Genomic DNA, 17309 nt, shown 5'->3' on the forward strand with positions numbered 1-17309 from the left:
CTTCACACCCACAACCAGTCATTGTGCTAAGCTAACTAGCCTGGACCTGAGCTAGCTGATGCTAACACTTCACACCCACAACCAGTCATTGTGCTAAGCTAACTAGCCTGGACCTGAGCTAGCTGATGCTAACACTTCACACCCACAACCAGTCATTGTGCTAAGCTAACTAGCCTGGACCTGAGCTAGCTGATGCTAACACTTCACACCCACAACCAGTCATTGTGCTAAGCTAACTAGCCTGGATCTCTGCTCCCTATCACAGCACAAAGAGTTTGGCCTGTTCCTTCAGTAGAACCTCTCATTGGAACGTTCCAGCTGCTTGCTCTCATCAAAGCATTCTGGTTTGATTGAGGATGTCTGAGCTCCACTGTTGATTCACAAACTCCGTTTCTGATGGGACAGATCACGGTGAGATCCTAACAATCAGATATTAGCTGGCGCCCTCTACAGGAGCGCAGGTGGACCTCATCCACTCTGTTACGAGGTTGTGACCTCTTGTGTAACGTGTCAGACGTCCAGCGTCTCTGTTCCAGGTCACAGATGAGGAGATTTGGCAGCGCTTAGCTCGTTAACTCCATGGAGTGTTAGATAACGAGCGCCTTCGTACGGCTGCAAGCGTGTGTGTATTCCTTTGTATAAGCACAGACGCCTTATCTGTACATTCCACCGCTATGTCCATCTAAGCTTTTAACACTTTACCTAAACACACTCACTTAGCCTGAGTGTGTGTGACAGCCAGTGAGGGAGAGAAAAGAGTGTGTCGGTGTGTGCGATGATGTGTTGCTAGCAAACATATTTTCAATTTCCTCTGACCCCGGAACGACCTTTCACAGCCGAGGTGTTTTGCTACGGCTTTAGGGAGCTTAGCGGTCCGCAGGAAGCCACACACACACGGGGAGAGACTGAGGTGAAAAAAGGGAAAGTGAGAAGTCCTAAGTTGTATTAATGAACAAAACGAAAGCCTAATTCTTGTTGATTTACTCTCTCTCTCACACACACACACACACCTCCATCTCATCCAGATGGGTGTTACCTCCAGCAACCTGTTGACAGTTACCATGGCGACTCGATGAGAATTTGTAGCGCAGCACTGATTCAGTAAAGCATCTTTGTGTCCTCAAATGTCCCACTGTTTGACTCCGAGGCAACACACAAACACACACACACAGCCTTAGTGACCACAACACTGTGGAAGTGCATAATGTGTGTGTGTGTGTGTGTGTGTGTGTGTGTGTGACCAACTATTTCCCGACACATGTACACAGTAACTGGGAGCTTCATAGGTAACACATGTAGTGTTAGTTTCTCATGATGACACATCGCCGTCAGCGAGAAAACACAGTTCATTAGGTCAGTGAGTGTGTGTGTGTGTGTGTGTGTAGATGGTGAGTAGTGCAAGGTGAGGTCATGGTCGTGTGTGTAGATGAGTGTGTTCATTAGGGCATGAGTGCGTGTTAAATCATGTTTTACGGGTGTTTGTATCTGACATCAGCAGTCAGTGGTTGTTCCACATCTGGGCTCAATGACTCTGCGCGTGCGTGTGTGCGTGCGTGCGTGCGTGTGTGCGTGGACGTGTTTTTCCTCTTTTTATCATTAATGACCATGAAAAATAACAAGTAAACGATAAGTTAATCAGGAAGTTGAAGCCAAAAAGAACTTTTGTTCCTTGACAGACAGAAAACATCAAAAATGCAACGACATCAGAGAGGAAGTGAAAGTTGGTGTTTCTGTAACCTTTGACCTCCATGGGCTCATCAATAACCAGCAGCTGAGGGGAAGTGTGTGTGCTGTCATCATCCATCTTCATTAGACCTGTGTGTGGATGTGTGTTTGCAGTGGACACACACACACACACACACAAGTGAACATTCGCTGATTCACTGCCAACGTCCAGAAATCTTTGTGACAAAAACGGCAGTTTTTGGGGGGTCAGGGGTCATTCTGATGAAGGGGGGGGGGCTCCTGAACCTGTGAACACTCCTCTAGAGACCGCCGTAGCCTAAGCGCGTGCACACACACACACACAAACCTTCGTCAGAGGAGCATGCTGCGAGCTTGTGCTACTTTGGATTTGCTTCGCTGCGCTCCAGTGAATGAGCGCATGCACACTTTGTGAATCATATCCATCAAAGCACTCATTCCTGCTGTCAGGGAGGTCAAAGGTCGCATGAGGAGGGTCTTACATTCGTTTGCAGGTTCTCTTGTACGTGCAGGATTGGCTCCGCCCACCACAAGTGTCACTGCCTTACGCTGTCATTTCTCTTCTTCCTGTTTCGCCTCCTTTTCACTGATGTTCGTGATGACAGCAAAACAACTTCATCAAGTTGAGTCATACAAGTGGCAATGACTCGGCAGCGAGCGCGCCGCCGGCCTGCGCCGCCCACGTCAGCACGGAAGACTCAAACTGTGTTGAAACATTTCTGCCTTTATTTTATAATTGTTGACAACTGCTGCTACTTTATTAGTATTTGACTTTCGTTCATTAGTGGTTTAACACAACAGCATGAGCAGTGCTTCTGTCTCAATAAAGATTTAAACTGCTCCCAAAAAAACCCAAACCTCAAAGCAACACCTTCAGAGTGAGGACATGTGACCCCTGCAGCCGCCACACGCCACTGTCTGATTGGTCGAGAAGTAACAGGGACAAGCATTTGTCGCAAAAAAAAAATAAATGTTGGAAACCTTTCTGATCCTGGTGCAGGAGCGACTGCTGCGTTCTCACTTTGACTGGGCGGAAAGAAAAATACAGCAAAGGCACATTCGATAACGAAACCCTCGTTCCCTTAGTAAGACCCTTAATGACTCCGCCCCCCAGGATTATAACACACACACAAACACACACACACACACACACACACAAGCAAGTCTGAACTCAGACCAGTGCTGCATGCACAGCAAACAGAAAACTGCAACTGAAATTCCCTCGTTTACATAACAGAGCAGAAGTTCCCTTGTGAGAAAAAATAATCCCTTTATATGATTCTCACACACACACACACAGTTATTGCACCCAAATTTAAAAGAACAAATCCAGTTTTGAGAAATTTGCATCCTGACTGGCTGACTGCTAGTTAGCTTAGCACAATGACTGGTAGTGGGTGGGAAGTGTTAGCGTAGCTGCGTCTCTGCCTGCATTAACATCAGGAGGGTTGTGTGTAACCTTGGTGATGAACACCAGTTTAACATGAGGAGACGTTGTAGTGGTAGAATCAGACACGTAGCCGGAACTACTTTCCTGACTGGGAGCAGTGATTTGACGCAGCACCTCCAAAGCTCCATTGGAACTTGGGTCAACAGAACCAAAGGTTTGTTGAGGACTAGAAGAGCGACTGCTGCTACTGATGATGAGGAGGAGGAGGATTCCTGCTGGACACACCAGCATCCTGGACCTGAGCTAGCTGATGCTAACACTTCCCACCCACTACCAGCCATTGGGCTAAGCTAACTAACCTGGACCTGAGCTAGCTGATGCTAACACTTCCCACCCACTACCAGCCATTGGGCTAAGCTAACTAGTCTGGTCTTGAGCTAGCTGATGCTAACACTTCCACCCACTACCAGCCATTGGGCTAAACCAACTAGCATCCTGGACCTGAGCTAGCTGATGCTAACACTTCCACCCACTACCAGCCATTGGGCTAAGCTAACTAGCCTGGTCTTGAGCTAGCTGATGCTAACACTTCCACCCACTACCAGCCATTGGGCTAAACCAACTAGCATCCTGGACCTGAGCTAGCTGATGCTAACACTTCCACCCACTACCAGCCATTGGGCTAAGCTAACTAGCCTGGTCTTGAGCTAGCTGATGCTAACACTTCCACCCACTACCAGCCATTGGGCTAAACCAACTAGCATCCTGGACCTGAGCTAGCTGATGCTAACACTTCCACCCACTACCAGCCATTGGGCTAAGCTAACTAGCCTGGACCTGAGCTAGCTGATGCTAACACTTCCACCCACTACCAACCATTGGGCTAAGCTAACTAGCCTGGACCTGAGCTAGCTGATGCTAACACTTCCACCCACTACCAGCCATTGGGCTAAGCTAACTAGCCAGGACCTGAGCTAGCTGATGCTAACACTTCCACCCACTACTAGCCATTGGGCTAAGCTAACCAGCATCCTGAACCTGAGCTAGCTGATGCCAACACTTCCACCCACTACCAGCCAGTGGGCTAAGCTAACTAGCCAGGACCTGAGCTAGCTGATGCTAACACTTCCACCCACTACTAGCCATTGGGCTAAGCTAACCAGCATCCTGAACCTGAGCTAGCTGATGCTAACACTTCCACCCACTACCAGGCACTGGGCTAAGCTAACTAGCATGTCCCTGGGAACAATACGCAGACTTCCCAAGACATTGGCGTTTTAGAGGAGAGTGGCGAGCAGGTGGTCGTATCAGATCAAGTTTCACTACAAGGAGGAGGATGACTCCGCCCCCTTCTAATCGCTTGCTGTGCTTTACTACGGCGAGGGAAGAAGATGTGAGCATTCAAGTGTTCGCAGGTCGTAGTGATGAAGAAGCAAGCCGCCATGTTGTGTAGTATTGCTGAGTAACATCGTTTCAGTGCTGCGCTGCCGTCTGGGAGACGACGTACAATCATGTTCTAGACTTGTGCTAACAGGTTGTTCTGACTGAGGAGGAAGAGGCGGAGCTATGAAGACGGACGCCGTCACATTTGTTCATATATTCACATCAACATTTCTCCGTTAGTAGGGACCAGAATTTAGACGGAGTGTTTGTCAACTCTGATTGGTTGACATCTCCTTGGCCTGGACATGTCTCCGACGACACCTTGTGGTCGGTGGAGGAGAAGAGAGACCTGGAAGACTGTGGGCGGAGTCTAGTGAAGACAAACAGGAAACTCATCAACACAGCCTCCGACTCTCCTGCAATGACCGAGCAAACTCAGCAATAACGGCGTGTTTGACATCAGTGGAAGGAAAATGTGTCTTTTTAAGGAGGAAGCAGACATTGGATGCAGCGCAAAGGCTATGACATCAGCAACTGGTCTTAGGGGCGGAGCCTTCACGCCTTGACTAAAGATGCTAGTTGTGTTGGTGGCATCGTAGTATTAGCACCGCCTTCAGGAACACACCTGGCATCCTGTTCGTGTCTGTGTCCTCCATTTCTACCCCTCAGACGCCAAGACTTGATGAAAATGTTCAACCACATTCCTCACTGTCCAATCACAGGGGAGGAGAGGTGGGACTAGTCAGACCAACCGTCACACCATTGTATTTACATCATGGGGCAAAACAGAGCGGCGCCGGGCACCACCGTGTTTCTCCACGCCAAGATTCCGTAGCTCTCGTCCTCCAGGAAGGGTTAGCGGGTGCATGACGAGACAGCAAAATACTTGTCAGGGAATGAGGACGGTGCTGCGGCTTGCGTTCATTCAGGTGCACAGTAACAATGGGTGAGTGGGCGGGGCTAAGCCTGGTGCTGCGTAATGAGGTTGCGTAGCTGCTTGATGATGGTGTCGATGAGTTTCTGCCGGTCTCGGTCCGTCTTTCTGAACTGGGCGAAGACGTTGTTCTTCCTGCTGGATTCCCTCATCCTGGGGGGGGGAGAGGTGGTCTGCTTTAGTATCCATGCATATTTACACTCTAGGGGTCATCTAATGCTTTCACACAGTCATCACTCTGTCTGTGTGTGTGTGTGTGTGTGTGTGTGTGTGTGTGTGTGTGTGTGTGCGTGTGCTGTCCCAGAACACTGGCTTGTTAAGAACCTCCAGGATGTTCAGGGGTCCATCAGATCAAATAAGCCCCGGAATGATGCTTCCTCCTGGTGTAGAGGGCCGACCAAACCTGGGCCTCCTGGAGGTCCACCAGACAAAGTTTACACAACCCCCCCCCCCCCCCACCCCCACCCCAACACCACACGATTGTAGGTCTGACCTTGTGTGAGTGTGAGGAGCGAGCTTTCATGCAGGTTGTTATTCCACCCCAAGTCACCAGGTGACACAAACACCTGCATGAGACGTTCATCACCAACCGTTTTTTGAGGACGTTTGTTTGTCATCCAGCAAAAAAACCCAAAACAAAACAAAACCTGACGAGAGTCAAATTCTCGTTGTGCACAAACTGGCATCACAACGTTGTTTTGGCCACTGAGACGCATTTTTAGCAGTCAAATCACTGCAAAAACTTTGAATCCAAGTTAAAAGCAGCAGCTTCAGTTCCTGATTCACAACACAGCAACAGGGTTAATTCAGAGTCTCTCTCCAACACACACACAAACTGTCGATTGTTTCTTCACTTCTGAACAAAATGAGTGACTGTCTGAAGTCTGAACATAAGTCAATCAACTCGTCATGACATCAGGAAAACCGTGAAGCACACGAGCAGAGACGATACTCACGGTTTCAGTAACCTGTTGAACGTGACAGAGAGGAGACATTTGAGATGAGGACACCCAGGGACCCGCAGCTGACTGAGTTCAAGAACACACCAACTTATAGGGTCATCCAGTTATTGTCCCACAGCCTGAGAGCCACGCTAGTTAGCTTAGCCCAATGGCTGGTAGTGGGTGGAAGTGTTAGCATCAGCTAGCTCAGGTCCAGGCTAGTTAGCTTAGCCCAATGGCAGGTAGTGGGTGGAAGTGTTAGCATCAGCTAGCTCAGGTCCAGGCTAGTTAGCTTAGCCCAATGGCTGGTAGTAGGTGGGAAGTGTTAGCATCAGCTAGCTCAGGTCCAGGCTAGTTAGCTTAGCCCAATGGCTGGTAGTGGGTGGAAGTGTTAGCATCAGCTAGCTCAGGTCCAGGATGCTAGTTAGCTTAGCCCAATGGCTGGTAGTGGGTGGAAGTGTTAGCATCAGCTAGCTCAGGTCCAGGTTAGTTAGCTTAGCCCAATGGCTGGTAGTGGGTGGAAGTGTTAGCATCAGCTAGCTCAGGTCCAGGTTAGTTAGCTTAGCCCAATGGCTGGTAGTGGGTGGAAGTGTTAGCATCAGCTAGCTCAGGTCCAGGCTAGTTAGCTTAGCCCAATGGCTGGTAGTGGGTGGAAGTGTTAGCATCAGCTAGCTCAGGTCCAGGCTAGTTAGCTTAGCCCAATGGTTGGTAGTAGGTGGGAAGTGTTAGCATCAGCTAGCTCAGGTCCAGGCTAGTTAGCTTAGCCCAATGGCTGGTAGTGGGTGGAAGTGTTAGCATCAGCTAGCTCAGGTCCAGGTTAGTTAGCTTAGCCCAATGGCTGGTAGTGGGTGGAAGTGTTAGCATCAGCTAGCTCAGGTCCAGGATGCTAGTTAGCTTAGCCCAATGGCTGGTAGTGGGTGGAAGTGTTAGCATCAGCTAGCTCAGGTCCAGGTTAGTTAGCTTAGCCCAATGGCTGGTAGTGGGTGGGAAGTGTTAGCATCAGCTAGCTCAGGTCCAGGATGCTGGTGTGTCCAGCAGGAACCCTCCTCCTCCTCATCATCAGTAGCAGCAGTCGCTCTTCTAGTCCTCAACAAACCTTTGGTTCTGTTGACCCAAGTTCCAATGGAGCTTTGGAGGTGCTGCGTCAAATCACTGCTCCCAGTCAGGAAAGTAGTTCCGGCTACGTGTCTGATTCTACCACTACAACGTCTCCTCATGTTAAACTGGTATTCATCACCAAGGTTACACACAACCCTCCTGATGTTAATGCAGGCAGAGACGCAGCTACGCTAACACTTCCCACCCACTACCAGTCATTGTGCTAAGCTAACTAGCCTGGGTCTCAGCACCTTTCTGGCTCTGTGGACATTCATTAAAGTTTAACTTGAGTTGATGGGGGGACTCACTTCTCCAGCAGGGCGAGGGCGGTGTGTGGGTTGACTCGCAGGTATTTACAGGTGGGTTTACCGTAGTCCGCCAGGTAGGTCGACCAATCCCACTGAGTGAACAGGTCCAGCAACTAGAGGAAGACAAAAATTCACTCACGTGCCTGCTTTCTTTGAACTGGGGATGCATTCACACTCAGGTAAATAAACACAGAAAAGCAAGAGAGTGGGGGGGGGGGCGTCCTCCATACGGCTCACATTTAAAACTGTTGCATAACCCGCTGCTGCCCTGCTGAACTTAACCTCACACACACACACACGAGTCCCAGTGAACTCTGGGTAACACCAAACACTCGCAGACCAAGAGAGAGAAACCATATGTGAAAGAGGGATGAGAGAGAGAGAAGATGGAGAACAAAACCACATGTGGGGGGGGGGGAGAGACTAAAGATGGAAAAGTGGAGAGAAATGAAAAACAGAAGAAGAGGAGGAGGAGGAGGGTACATGAAGGCCCGACGAAGACGGACAGATGAAAGGAGCGATGGAAGAGGAGGACAAGAATGACGGACCTCAGGAGTGTGACAGAAAACAGTCAAAGGAAGCTTGTGTGGTTTTTGGCTGGATGGCGGCCGGTGCTGCCTGACCAGCAGGCTGATCAACAGAGCCCAGAGACACTCGACTCTGAAGGAGTCCCTTCACCCTGCAGGCCGGTGTTTGTCCACCTGAGTGTTTGCAGGCGGTGCCACGAACGCCGGCGGAGAGACAGGGGTTCAGCGTGAGCGCCCGAGACATCAGCGATGTTTTCTAGTCGGCACAAGTTCAAAAATGTAATAAAATGTCACACTTGTCCGTGCCGTCCAATCACAGCTGAGGAGGGGCGGGACTAATGCCAACAGTCACATCCTTCAGGATGTCACACTGTGCCCAGGTGATGGCACTCAGGAGAAAGTTGCTTCTGCTAGTCTGTAGTTCTGCTGGCATACGGTAACATAGCAACAAAGGCTGCACCAGAACGCTGCAGTCATGTGACCTCATGCAACACGTGTAAATACATCATGTCAGTGGCAGAGCGTCTCCCCAGGAGAAGACAGCCATGATGTTCATTCCTCTTGGTTGAGGGTCTGCAGGCTGAGATGACAGTGTGGATGACAAAGATCAAAGTCAAAGATCAGAGACATTCACAAATGGCCCCGCCCCTCAGCCAACAGGCCCTGCGCTGGTATAATCCATGCTATGCTAGCTAAGGTATGTATATACACACATGTACATATTACGTATATACACACACATACACATATATCACATACATATACACATACACACATATACACACATATAAATACACATACATATATACACATATACACACACATAAATACACATACACACATGCATATACACATATACATATATATATATATAGAGAGAGAGAGAGAGATTATACATATACATACATATATATATACATATATATATATACATATATATATACATATATATATATACATATATATATACATATATATATATACATATATATATACATATATATATATACATATATATATAGAGAGAGAGAGAGAGAGAGAGAGAGAGAGATTATACATATACATATATATATATACATATATATATATATATATATATACATATATATATATACACATATATATATATATATACATATATATATATACATATATATATACATATATATATATATATACATATATATATATATATATACATATATATATATATATATATATACATATATATATATATATATATATATATATATATATATATATATATATATAAATTTCACCCTAAAACATCTGCATCAATCATGTGATAAAAGGGGGCGTGTACCAGTATCTGGTTCTGTTGACACCATTTATCACTAAATTTAAGACTTTTTGGACCCTGAAAATCAAATTTTCTGGGCTAAAAAGGAAGCTTTGGGTGAACTTGAGGTCAGTAGGTAAGTTGGGAGGAAGGAGTGAAAGAGGAGGACAGTCGTGAAGAAAGGGGGAGGAGGGGGAGGATAAGACTGATGGAAATGCAAAAGTGCAGATGGAAAAAAAAGAAGACCTGGCGAGCGTGGGCCTTCCAGAACACAGCGACATGCGAGCCAGCAGCAGGTCCTCCCGTGAACACACACACCTGACCCTCCATTCACCCGACACACACACACACACACACACACCACGGCAGGTCTCTCTTCACCTCCCGCTGAACTTCTCCCTCCGTCTGGCCCCCCCGCTCACCTCGCCGTGACCTCGCCGTGCTATCGCTCCCGTCTCCTCACACACTCCCATTATTGCTTCCTCGTATTCTTCGGAGGGGACGAGCAGAAAAACAAAGTGACGCTGCCCTCACTTCTGCGGTTGTTTTCTCCTCCGCTAATGGGGTCCCCATCCTCCTCTTTCTCGTCTTCCCCTCCGTCTCCTGGTCAATCATCAACCTCCTCCTCCTGATTCACCGCGGCCTCTCCTTCTCTCCAGCTTCCATCTTCCTCTCACTTTCTCTCCTACAAACTTGTTTCTCCTCCTCTTTTCCCTCTTCCTACGTTTGTCGTTTCCCAGCTGAACTGAAGGGTTGACCACCAAAACCATCAGGGCTCCTCCTGGAGTCCCAGTGGACGGCTCTCTCATCATCCTGATCCAGTCCTTCACGTAGACTTGGCTCCTCCAGGGAGGTCATGTGACCGCCAACGGCAGTTCATCTGGCAGAAACTCAAAAGGCTGCTGATGGATACGAATGATTCTACGATACACTGTGGATCGACTGATCGATCGATCCATCAGTCGAGCTTTGGAGTGCTGAGCACTGCACATCTGCATTCTCGCCGCGCCGGTCCGTCACCACTCCTCTTCCTTCACGCCATCACAGCCGACACCTGTCAGAGCGCTGAGGCCGGACTGAGGCCGCCCTGAGAAGGCCATCCTGAAGAACTCCGCTCACTGAGCAGGAAGGTGGTTTCCACGGTTACCCCTCGCCATCTGTCATCGCGCACCGCTCCCACAGAGTCATGAAAGGAGCACAAGTGCTTTCTTTTGACAAAAATAGATGCTGGACATCACGGCGTGCTCCAGAGTTCCCAGGTGGAGGTTCTACCACTGGGGGGGGAGCCACAGGGTGGGTGGAGGCGTGAGGAGAGGTTCCTGCCACTCAGAGTCAACAACTAAACTCTCCTGCGTGTTCTAACCTCCATCACAGCAGCCTGGCCTCTAGTAGGCCAGCACGCCGCCGCCAGCACGCCGCCGCCAGCACGCACTACTGCAGTATTTCTACTTGTTCAAGTATTTTACTACATCATCAGTGTGCTTGGACAGCAGGTGCCGGCCGGTTTCTCTGGTCTCCATGTACCCCCGTCTTTCCCTCACTCTTCTCTCCCTCCCTCCCTCCCTCCCTCCCTCATTCAGCAGCGACAGAAAAGTTGTTCAACCTCCTAAAACAAGTGAGACGGCTGAAATGGATGGAGGCTGGAAAACAAAAACGAGAGGAGAGTGCCGAGTGGTTCACTCAGGGGTCTCGGCTGTCAGTTAGACACTATCCAGACGGAGAGAGGAAGGAGGGGGAGAGAGAGGAGGTGAGTGAGAGGAAAAGTGAAAAAGAAGGATGAGGGAAATATTACAGGACTGCAGGAGAAGGAAGGAGGAAGGAGGTCAGGCGGAGGGTAACTGGATGTTACGGAGGAGGAAGGAGGGAGCGAGGGACGAGTGCGGGCCTGCTGGGAGCTGCGCTGATAAAGCAAATAAAGACGGAAGACTCCAAAACAAACAGGCCTTTTAGCTCGCAGCTCAATTTAGATTCAAGCACTTTTTAAAAGGTCAATTTAGCCTCCGCCACTTTTTCAAGTCAATGTGGGTCCACACAGTTTTCTCCTTCCGAGAGGTTAAATCTGGGCCGGGGTTCAGCCTGGGTTCATCCCTGCTCTCACCTTTAGGAGGAACCACACGTTGACAACTATACGGGCTCCATTCACAGGCTTAGTGCAAGTCTGACCTGAGCTCTGGTTTTCAGAATAAAAGCATCAATCTTCTGGGTGGTACACTTCTACCTGAACATCAGGTGGAAGAATATGTTTGAGTCAGGAACTCGCCGCCACAGCCTCCAGCTAACGGGAGAAAGCTTCTCGGAGGAGGAACCGACTGTGACTGACGTGAATGTCCTTGGTTACAACCCAGCAGCCACGTCCATCTTTGTGTGTGACCTCAAACTGCTCCTCCCGCTGTCAGCTGACTAACGGCTCCAACAACAGGTTGAACAACACGACGCTGCTCCTCCTCCGTCTCCTCCGCAACCCAAAACAGGAAACGGCTGAAAGGTGAGAACCATTCAAGGCTCTCGACTTGTGGGTTTGACCATCAAATGACCACAGAATCTCTCTCTCTCTCACACACACACACACACACACACACACACACACACACACCCTCATAATCACAGACAGGAAGAGGCGTGTGGATGCTAGTGGTATTGGGGAGACTGACAGCAAGGTCAAGACTGATAACGCAGAACAATGACCTGACCCGGTCACCACGCCGGTCCCCTGTCCACACTGCTGAGGAGCTTTAGTAGTGTGTGTGTGTGTGTGTGTGTGTGTGTGAGAGAGATGAATTTACAGTCATGTATAGCAGCGTGTGTGCCCCCCCACGCCTGACCGCCGTGTGACCATTGGTCGGAAACAGCGAACCGCCGCTCTGCCCCGGTCCAACCAGGTCACTGAATAGCCTGTTGTCATGACCACTGGCTGACCTGTTGTCACACCGATAAGGCCGGCCACAGACAGGACAGGAAGTTGAGACAGGGGCCGACACACACACAAACACACACACACACACACACACACACACACACACACACACACCATAAATCTGGAGATATGGACACACATGAGCATCTATTTTTTTGTGGTGTTATCAAAGGTTGTGTGTTGTCAGCAGGAGAGATGCAGGAGTGTGTGTGTGTAGCACTGAAGTCACAGGAGTGTGTGTGTGTAGCACTGAAGTCACAGGAGTGTGTGTGTGTAGCACTGAAGTCACAGGAGTGTGTGTGTGTAGCACTGAAGTCACAGGAGTGTGTGTGTGTAGCACTGAAGTCACAGGAGTGTGTGTGTGTGTGTAGCACTGAAGTCACAGGAGTGTGTGTGTGTGTGTAGCACTGAAGTCACAGGAATGTGTGTGTGTAGCACTGAAGTCACAGGAGTGTGTGTGTGTGTGTAGCACTGAAGTCACAGGAATGTGTGTGTGTAGCACTGAAGTCACAGGAGTGTGTGTGTGTAGCACTGAAGTCACAGGAGTGTATGTGTGTAGCACTGAAGTCACAGGAGTGTGTGTGTGTAGCACTGAAGTCACAGGAGTGTGTGTGTGTGTGTGTGTGTGTGTGTGTGTAGCACTGAAGTCACAGGAGTGTGTGTGTGTGTAGCACTGAAGTCACAGGAGTGTGTGTGTGTGTGTAGCACTGAAGTCACAGGAGTGTGTGTGTGTGTGTGTAGCACTGAAGTCACAGGAGTGTGTGTGTGTGTGTGTAGCACTGAAGTCACAGGAGTGTGTGTGTGTCTGTGTGTGTAGCACTGAAGTCACAGGAGTGTGTGTGTGTGTGTGTGTGTAGCACTGAAGTCACAGGAGTGTGTGTGTGTGCGTGTTTGATCAGATAAGGATGTTTGGGGGGTCGGAGGACTTGTTTCCCACCCCTCCCTGGCATCAATACTTATCCTGACCTTACATTGCACCCACCCACTTAAAGTGATGTGTGTGTGTGTGTGTGTGTGTGTGTGTGTGTGTGTTCATGTCGGTCAACTTCAGTTTTGTGTCGATTTTGTGCTCCCATGCTTGTGAGTCTCTCTCTCTCTCTTCCAATAGATCGGCGGGCGAGCATTTAGATGTCGGTCTGATGCTCATCCTCCCTTCGCCGCTCGTCCCGCTCTTTCACCCCTCTATTCATCCCCCCTTCTGTGAGCGGTCAAACGGATGAAGGGAAGTGTCAGCCTCCCGAGGAGAGAGAGGGGGAGAGAGGTCGAGGGACGTAGCGACAGACCACCCTGCCCGTCCATTTCAGCCGCCGTATCACTTTCACCTGACTGCACTCTTTCACTCGCCATCCCTCGCTTTCTGCTCCACTCCATTTTTGCACATTCATGTCTCGTTCTCTCTCCCAGCGAATTCAGAAAGTGGCCAAGACCTTCCTCCCACTCATGTTTTCCATCTCCGTGCTCGCTGGCACCGACCTCCACCGACGCCGTTCCCTTCAGAACCCTGGCGTCTCCTCGCCCGCCTTGGCGTTCCTGCAGGTTCAACTGAAGACTCCTTCACCACTTGTCCGGAGGGTTTTAAGTCAAAATCAAAACCAGGTCCAGGCCCTTACAAGCAGAACGGTTCAGAACAGGAGCGCTAAGATCTCCAGGGGTCCAAACCCACCGACCGTGGGTTCCACTGAGTTCAAAATGAACTGGTAGCTTTAGAGATGAGAACCTCCGGCTGGCAGAGCTGCTGAGCAAGCAGATATGAGCCTCCGTGAGAAGGCTGCTGTCAGGAGACACTCACACACACGCTCACACACACACTCTCTCTCTCCAGGTGAGGCTTTACTTCCTGGAGGCCAACAGGTAGGGAGTGTTCTTCAGCGCTCCAGTCAGGAACAACGCAGTGACAAACACTGGAGTGAAGGTTCCTGCTGCCCCACGCCTGCGTGACAGCGCGAGAGAACGGACGGGTGGAGACGGAGGTTGTTTTAACGGAGCCTCCCCCTCCCTCCGCCTCACCTTCCCCTCAGGTGAGATGGCGGTGTCTGTCCCTCCGGGCCTCATCTCATCATCAGCCCTGATCATCACGGGCGGCTCCGCAGGCCAGGCCACATGCAGCCGTCATGCTGGGATGGGACGAGGGGCAGAAGCGCTCAGCCCCAGACGTCAGAGGAGAGACCAACGACAGGTTTCATCTAAAAACTCCCCACCCCATCGTTCAGGTGGACCGCTGGCGCCGTCCCAGGACTCCAGAACCAGATTGAGGGAGGTCCAGGTCTGGACCGGTGAGTTCGGCTGCAGTCAGACGTTCATCTCCTGCGTCTCGCAAGATGTGGAACTTCAGACCTAAACTCCACAGACAAGCGTCCAGGCAGGTCTCCGCCCCGGGAGCAGAACCCCTCGACTGGTCTGAGCCGCCTTCTGAGTGTGGGCGGAGCCCGGCCACGCCAGGCGTGTTCGGTAATGACCTCCTGATCCAGAACCTGATTCAACATGGACGACAAGTTCCAGGTGTTCCTGACCTTGCTGTCTTTGCCAGCAGCTGTTTATCAATGAGGCCTGGGAGGAGGGGCACAACTGTGCCCGTGTGCTGGGCCCGGGGCGAGCGTCCACGCCGCCTCATCATCTACTGCCACACACGGGACAGACGGACGGTGGTCCCAGTACAACTCAGGAATGAGCGCCTCAACCGCCTGGACCGGCATGCTCCCGCATCTCTGCTCTCGCTCTTCATCCAAAGTTTTACTTCCTGCAACCGAGTCAATCTGCTTCCTGTCCGCACCGACACGCCCAGCATCTGCCGACGGTCACGTGAGATTCAGGCGCGTCAGTATAAACGGAGGCCGTGCCGATTTTCCAGACCTTGAAATCGTATCAGCGTGGAAGCTGGGAGAGGAGAGGTGACACGCAGAGGACAGGGGAGGAGCTACAGACACACGGATGGAATTTCAACATCTGTGGCGTAGCAGAGCAACGACTCGCTGACCAATCAGCAGCAGGCAGGACGGCCCGAGGTGGAGGAATGTGAGCTGGCGCCCGAGCGGCCGCCGAGGGGACGAGCCGAACTCTGCTGCTGCAAGCTTTTCTACTGGTAGGACGCAACGCCACAGTGCGCACACACACAGACACGCATGCACAGACACACACACACTCACGCATGCACAGACACACACACACTGACGCATGCACAGACACACACACACTCACTGATGCAGACACACACACTCACTGATGCAGACACACACACTCACTGATGCACAGACACACACACACTCACGCATGCACAGACACACACACACACTCACTTATGCACAGACACACACACACACACACTCACTTATGCACAGACACACACACACTCACGCATGCACACAGACACTCACACACATTCATGCATGCACACAGACTCACACATTCATGCATGCACACAGACACTCTCACACACAGACACTCACTCACTCACTCACACACACTCACTCACACTCACTCATACTCACTCACACATTCATGCATGCACACAGACACTCACACACACACGCATGCACACAGACACTCACACACACAGACACTCACACACACACTCACGCATGCACAGACACTCACACATTCATGCATGCACAAACTCACTCACACACATGCACACTCACACACACACACACATTCATGCATGCACACAGACACTCACACACACACACGCATGCACACAGACACTCACACACACACACGCATGCACACAGACACTCACACACACACATTCATGCATGCACACACACACACGCATGCACACAGCCCCACACACACACTCACTTATGCAGACACACACACACTCACGCATGCAGACACACACACACACACTCACTTATGCAGACACACACACTCACTTATGCACACAGACACTCACACACTCACACACTCACTCACACACATGCACACTCACACACACACTCACACACACACATGCACACTCACTCACACACATGCACACTCACACACACACTCACTCACACTCACACACACACGCATGCACACAGACACTCACACACACACGCATGCACTCACACACATTCATGCATGCACACAGACACTCACACACACACACGCATGCACTCACACACATTCATGCATGCACAGACACTCACACACACACTCACTCACTCACACACCCATGCATGCACACAGCCACACACACACACTCACTCACTCACACATGCATGCAGACACACACACACACACTCACTCACTCACACATGCATGCACACACACACACAAGCACGCACACAGCCACACACACACTCACTCACACACGCATGCACACACACGCATGCACACAGCCACACACACACTCACTCACACACGCACGCACACACACACACACACGCATGCACACAGCCACACACACGCATGCACACAGCCACACACACACACACACAGCCACACACACTCACTCACTCACTCACACACGCACGCACACACACACACGCATGCACACAGCCACACACACACTCACTCACTCACACCAATGTGAAGTAACCACAAACCTCTGGATGTTCTAAATATCGAGGGTGTGGGGAACAGAACGTTGCTGACAGCCTCCAGAACCTTGCAACAGTTTGGGTTGCAGATCACCTGTACCAACGCGAGGGGTTGCTGGTTCGGTTCCTCGGTTCTCCCCGGCTGGCTGGGGGTGCAGGACGAGGGTGCGGGTCAACTCCTCCACCCTCGAATCCCCTCAGTTTTTACTGTGCTGGGGGAACTTGCCAATGTTCTTCATCACCCCGGTGATAGACGGAGAACCTTAAACCACAGTAACTACGACTCGTGC

The 17309-nt window shown here is 50.4% G+C and overlaps 1 protein-coding gene across 1 annotated transcript in view; it reads right to left on the reverse strand.

The window, feature by feature from the left end:
• Nucleotides 1-857: 857 nt before the first annotated feature.
• Nucleotides 858-17309, reverse strand: part of exoc6b (exocyst complex component 6B) — a 69138-nt gene continuing 52686 nt past the window's right edge. The window contains exons 21-22 of the mRNA XM_086198223.1: nt 7759-7871; nt 858-5564 (exon numbers count right to left, since the gene is read on the reverse strand). Coding sequence (XP_086054349.1) covers nt 5438-5564; nt 7759-7871 — 240 coding nt within the window. The 3' untranslated portion in view covers nt 858-5437. The remainder of the gene's footprint in view (nt 5565-7758; nt 7872-17309) is intronic.

Source organism: Aulostomus chinensis, chromosome 24 (assembly GCF_037954235.1).
Source record: "Aulostomus chinensis isolate RoL2024-O1b breed Wild chromosome 24, RoL_Achi_v1.0, whole genome shotgun sequence".
NCBI classification, from domain to species: Eukaryota; Metazoa; Chordata; class Actinopteri; order Syngnathiformes; family Aulostomidae; genus Aulostomus; species Aulostomus chinensis.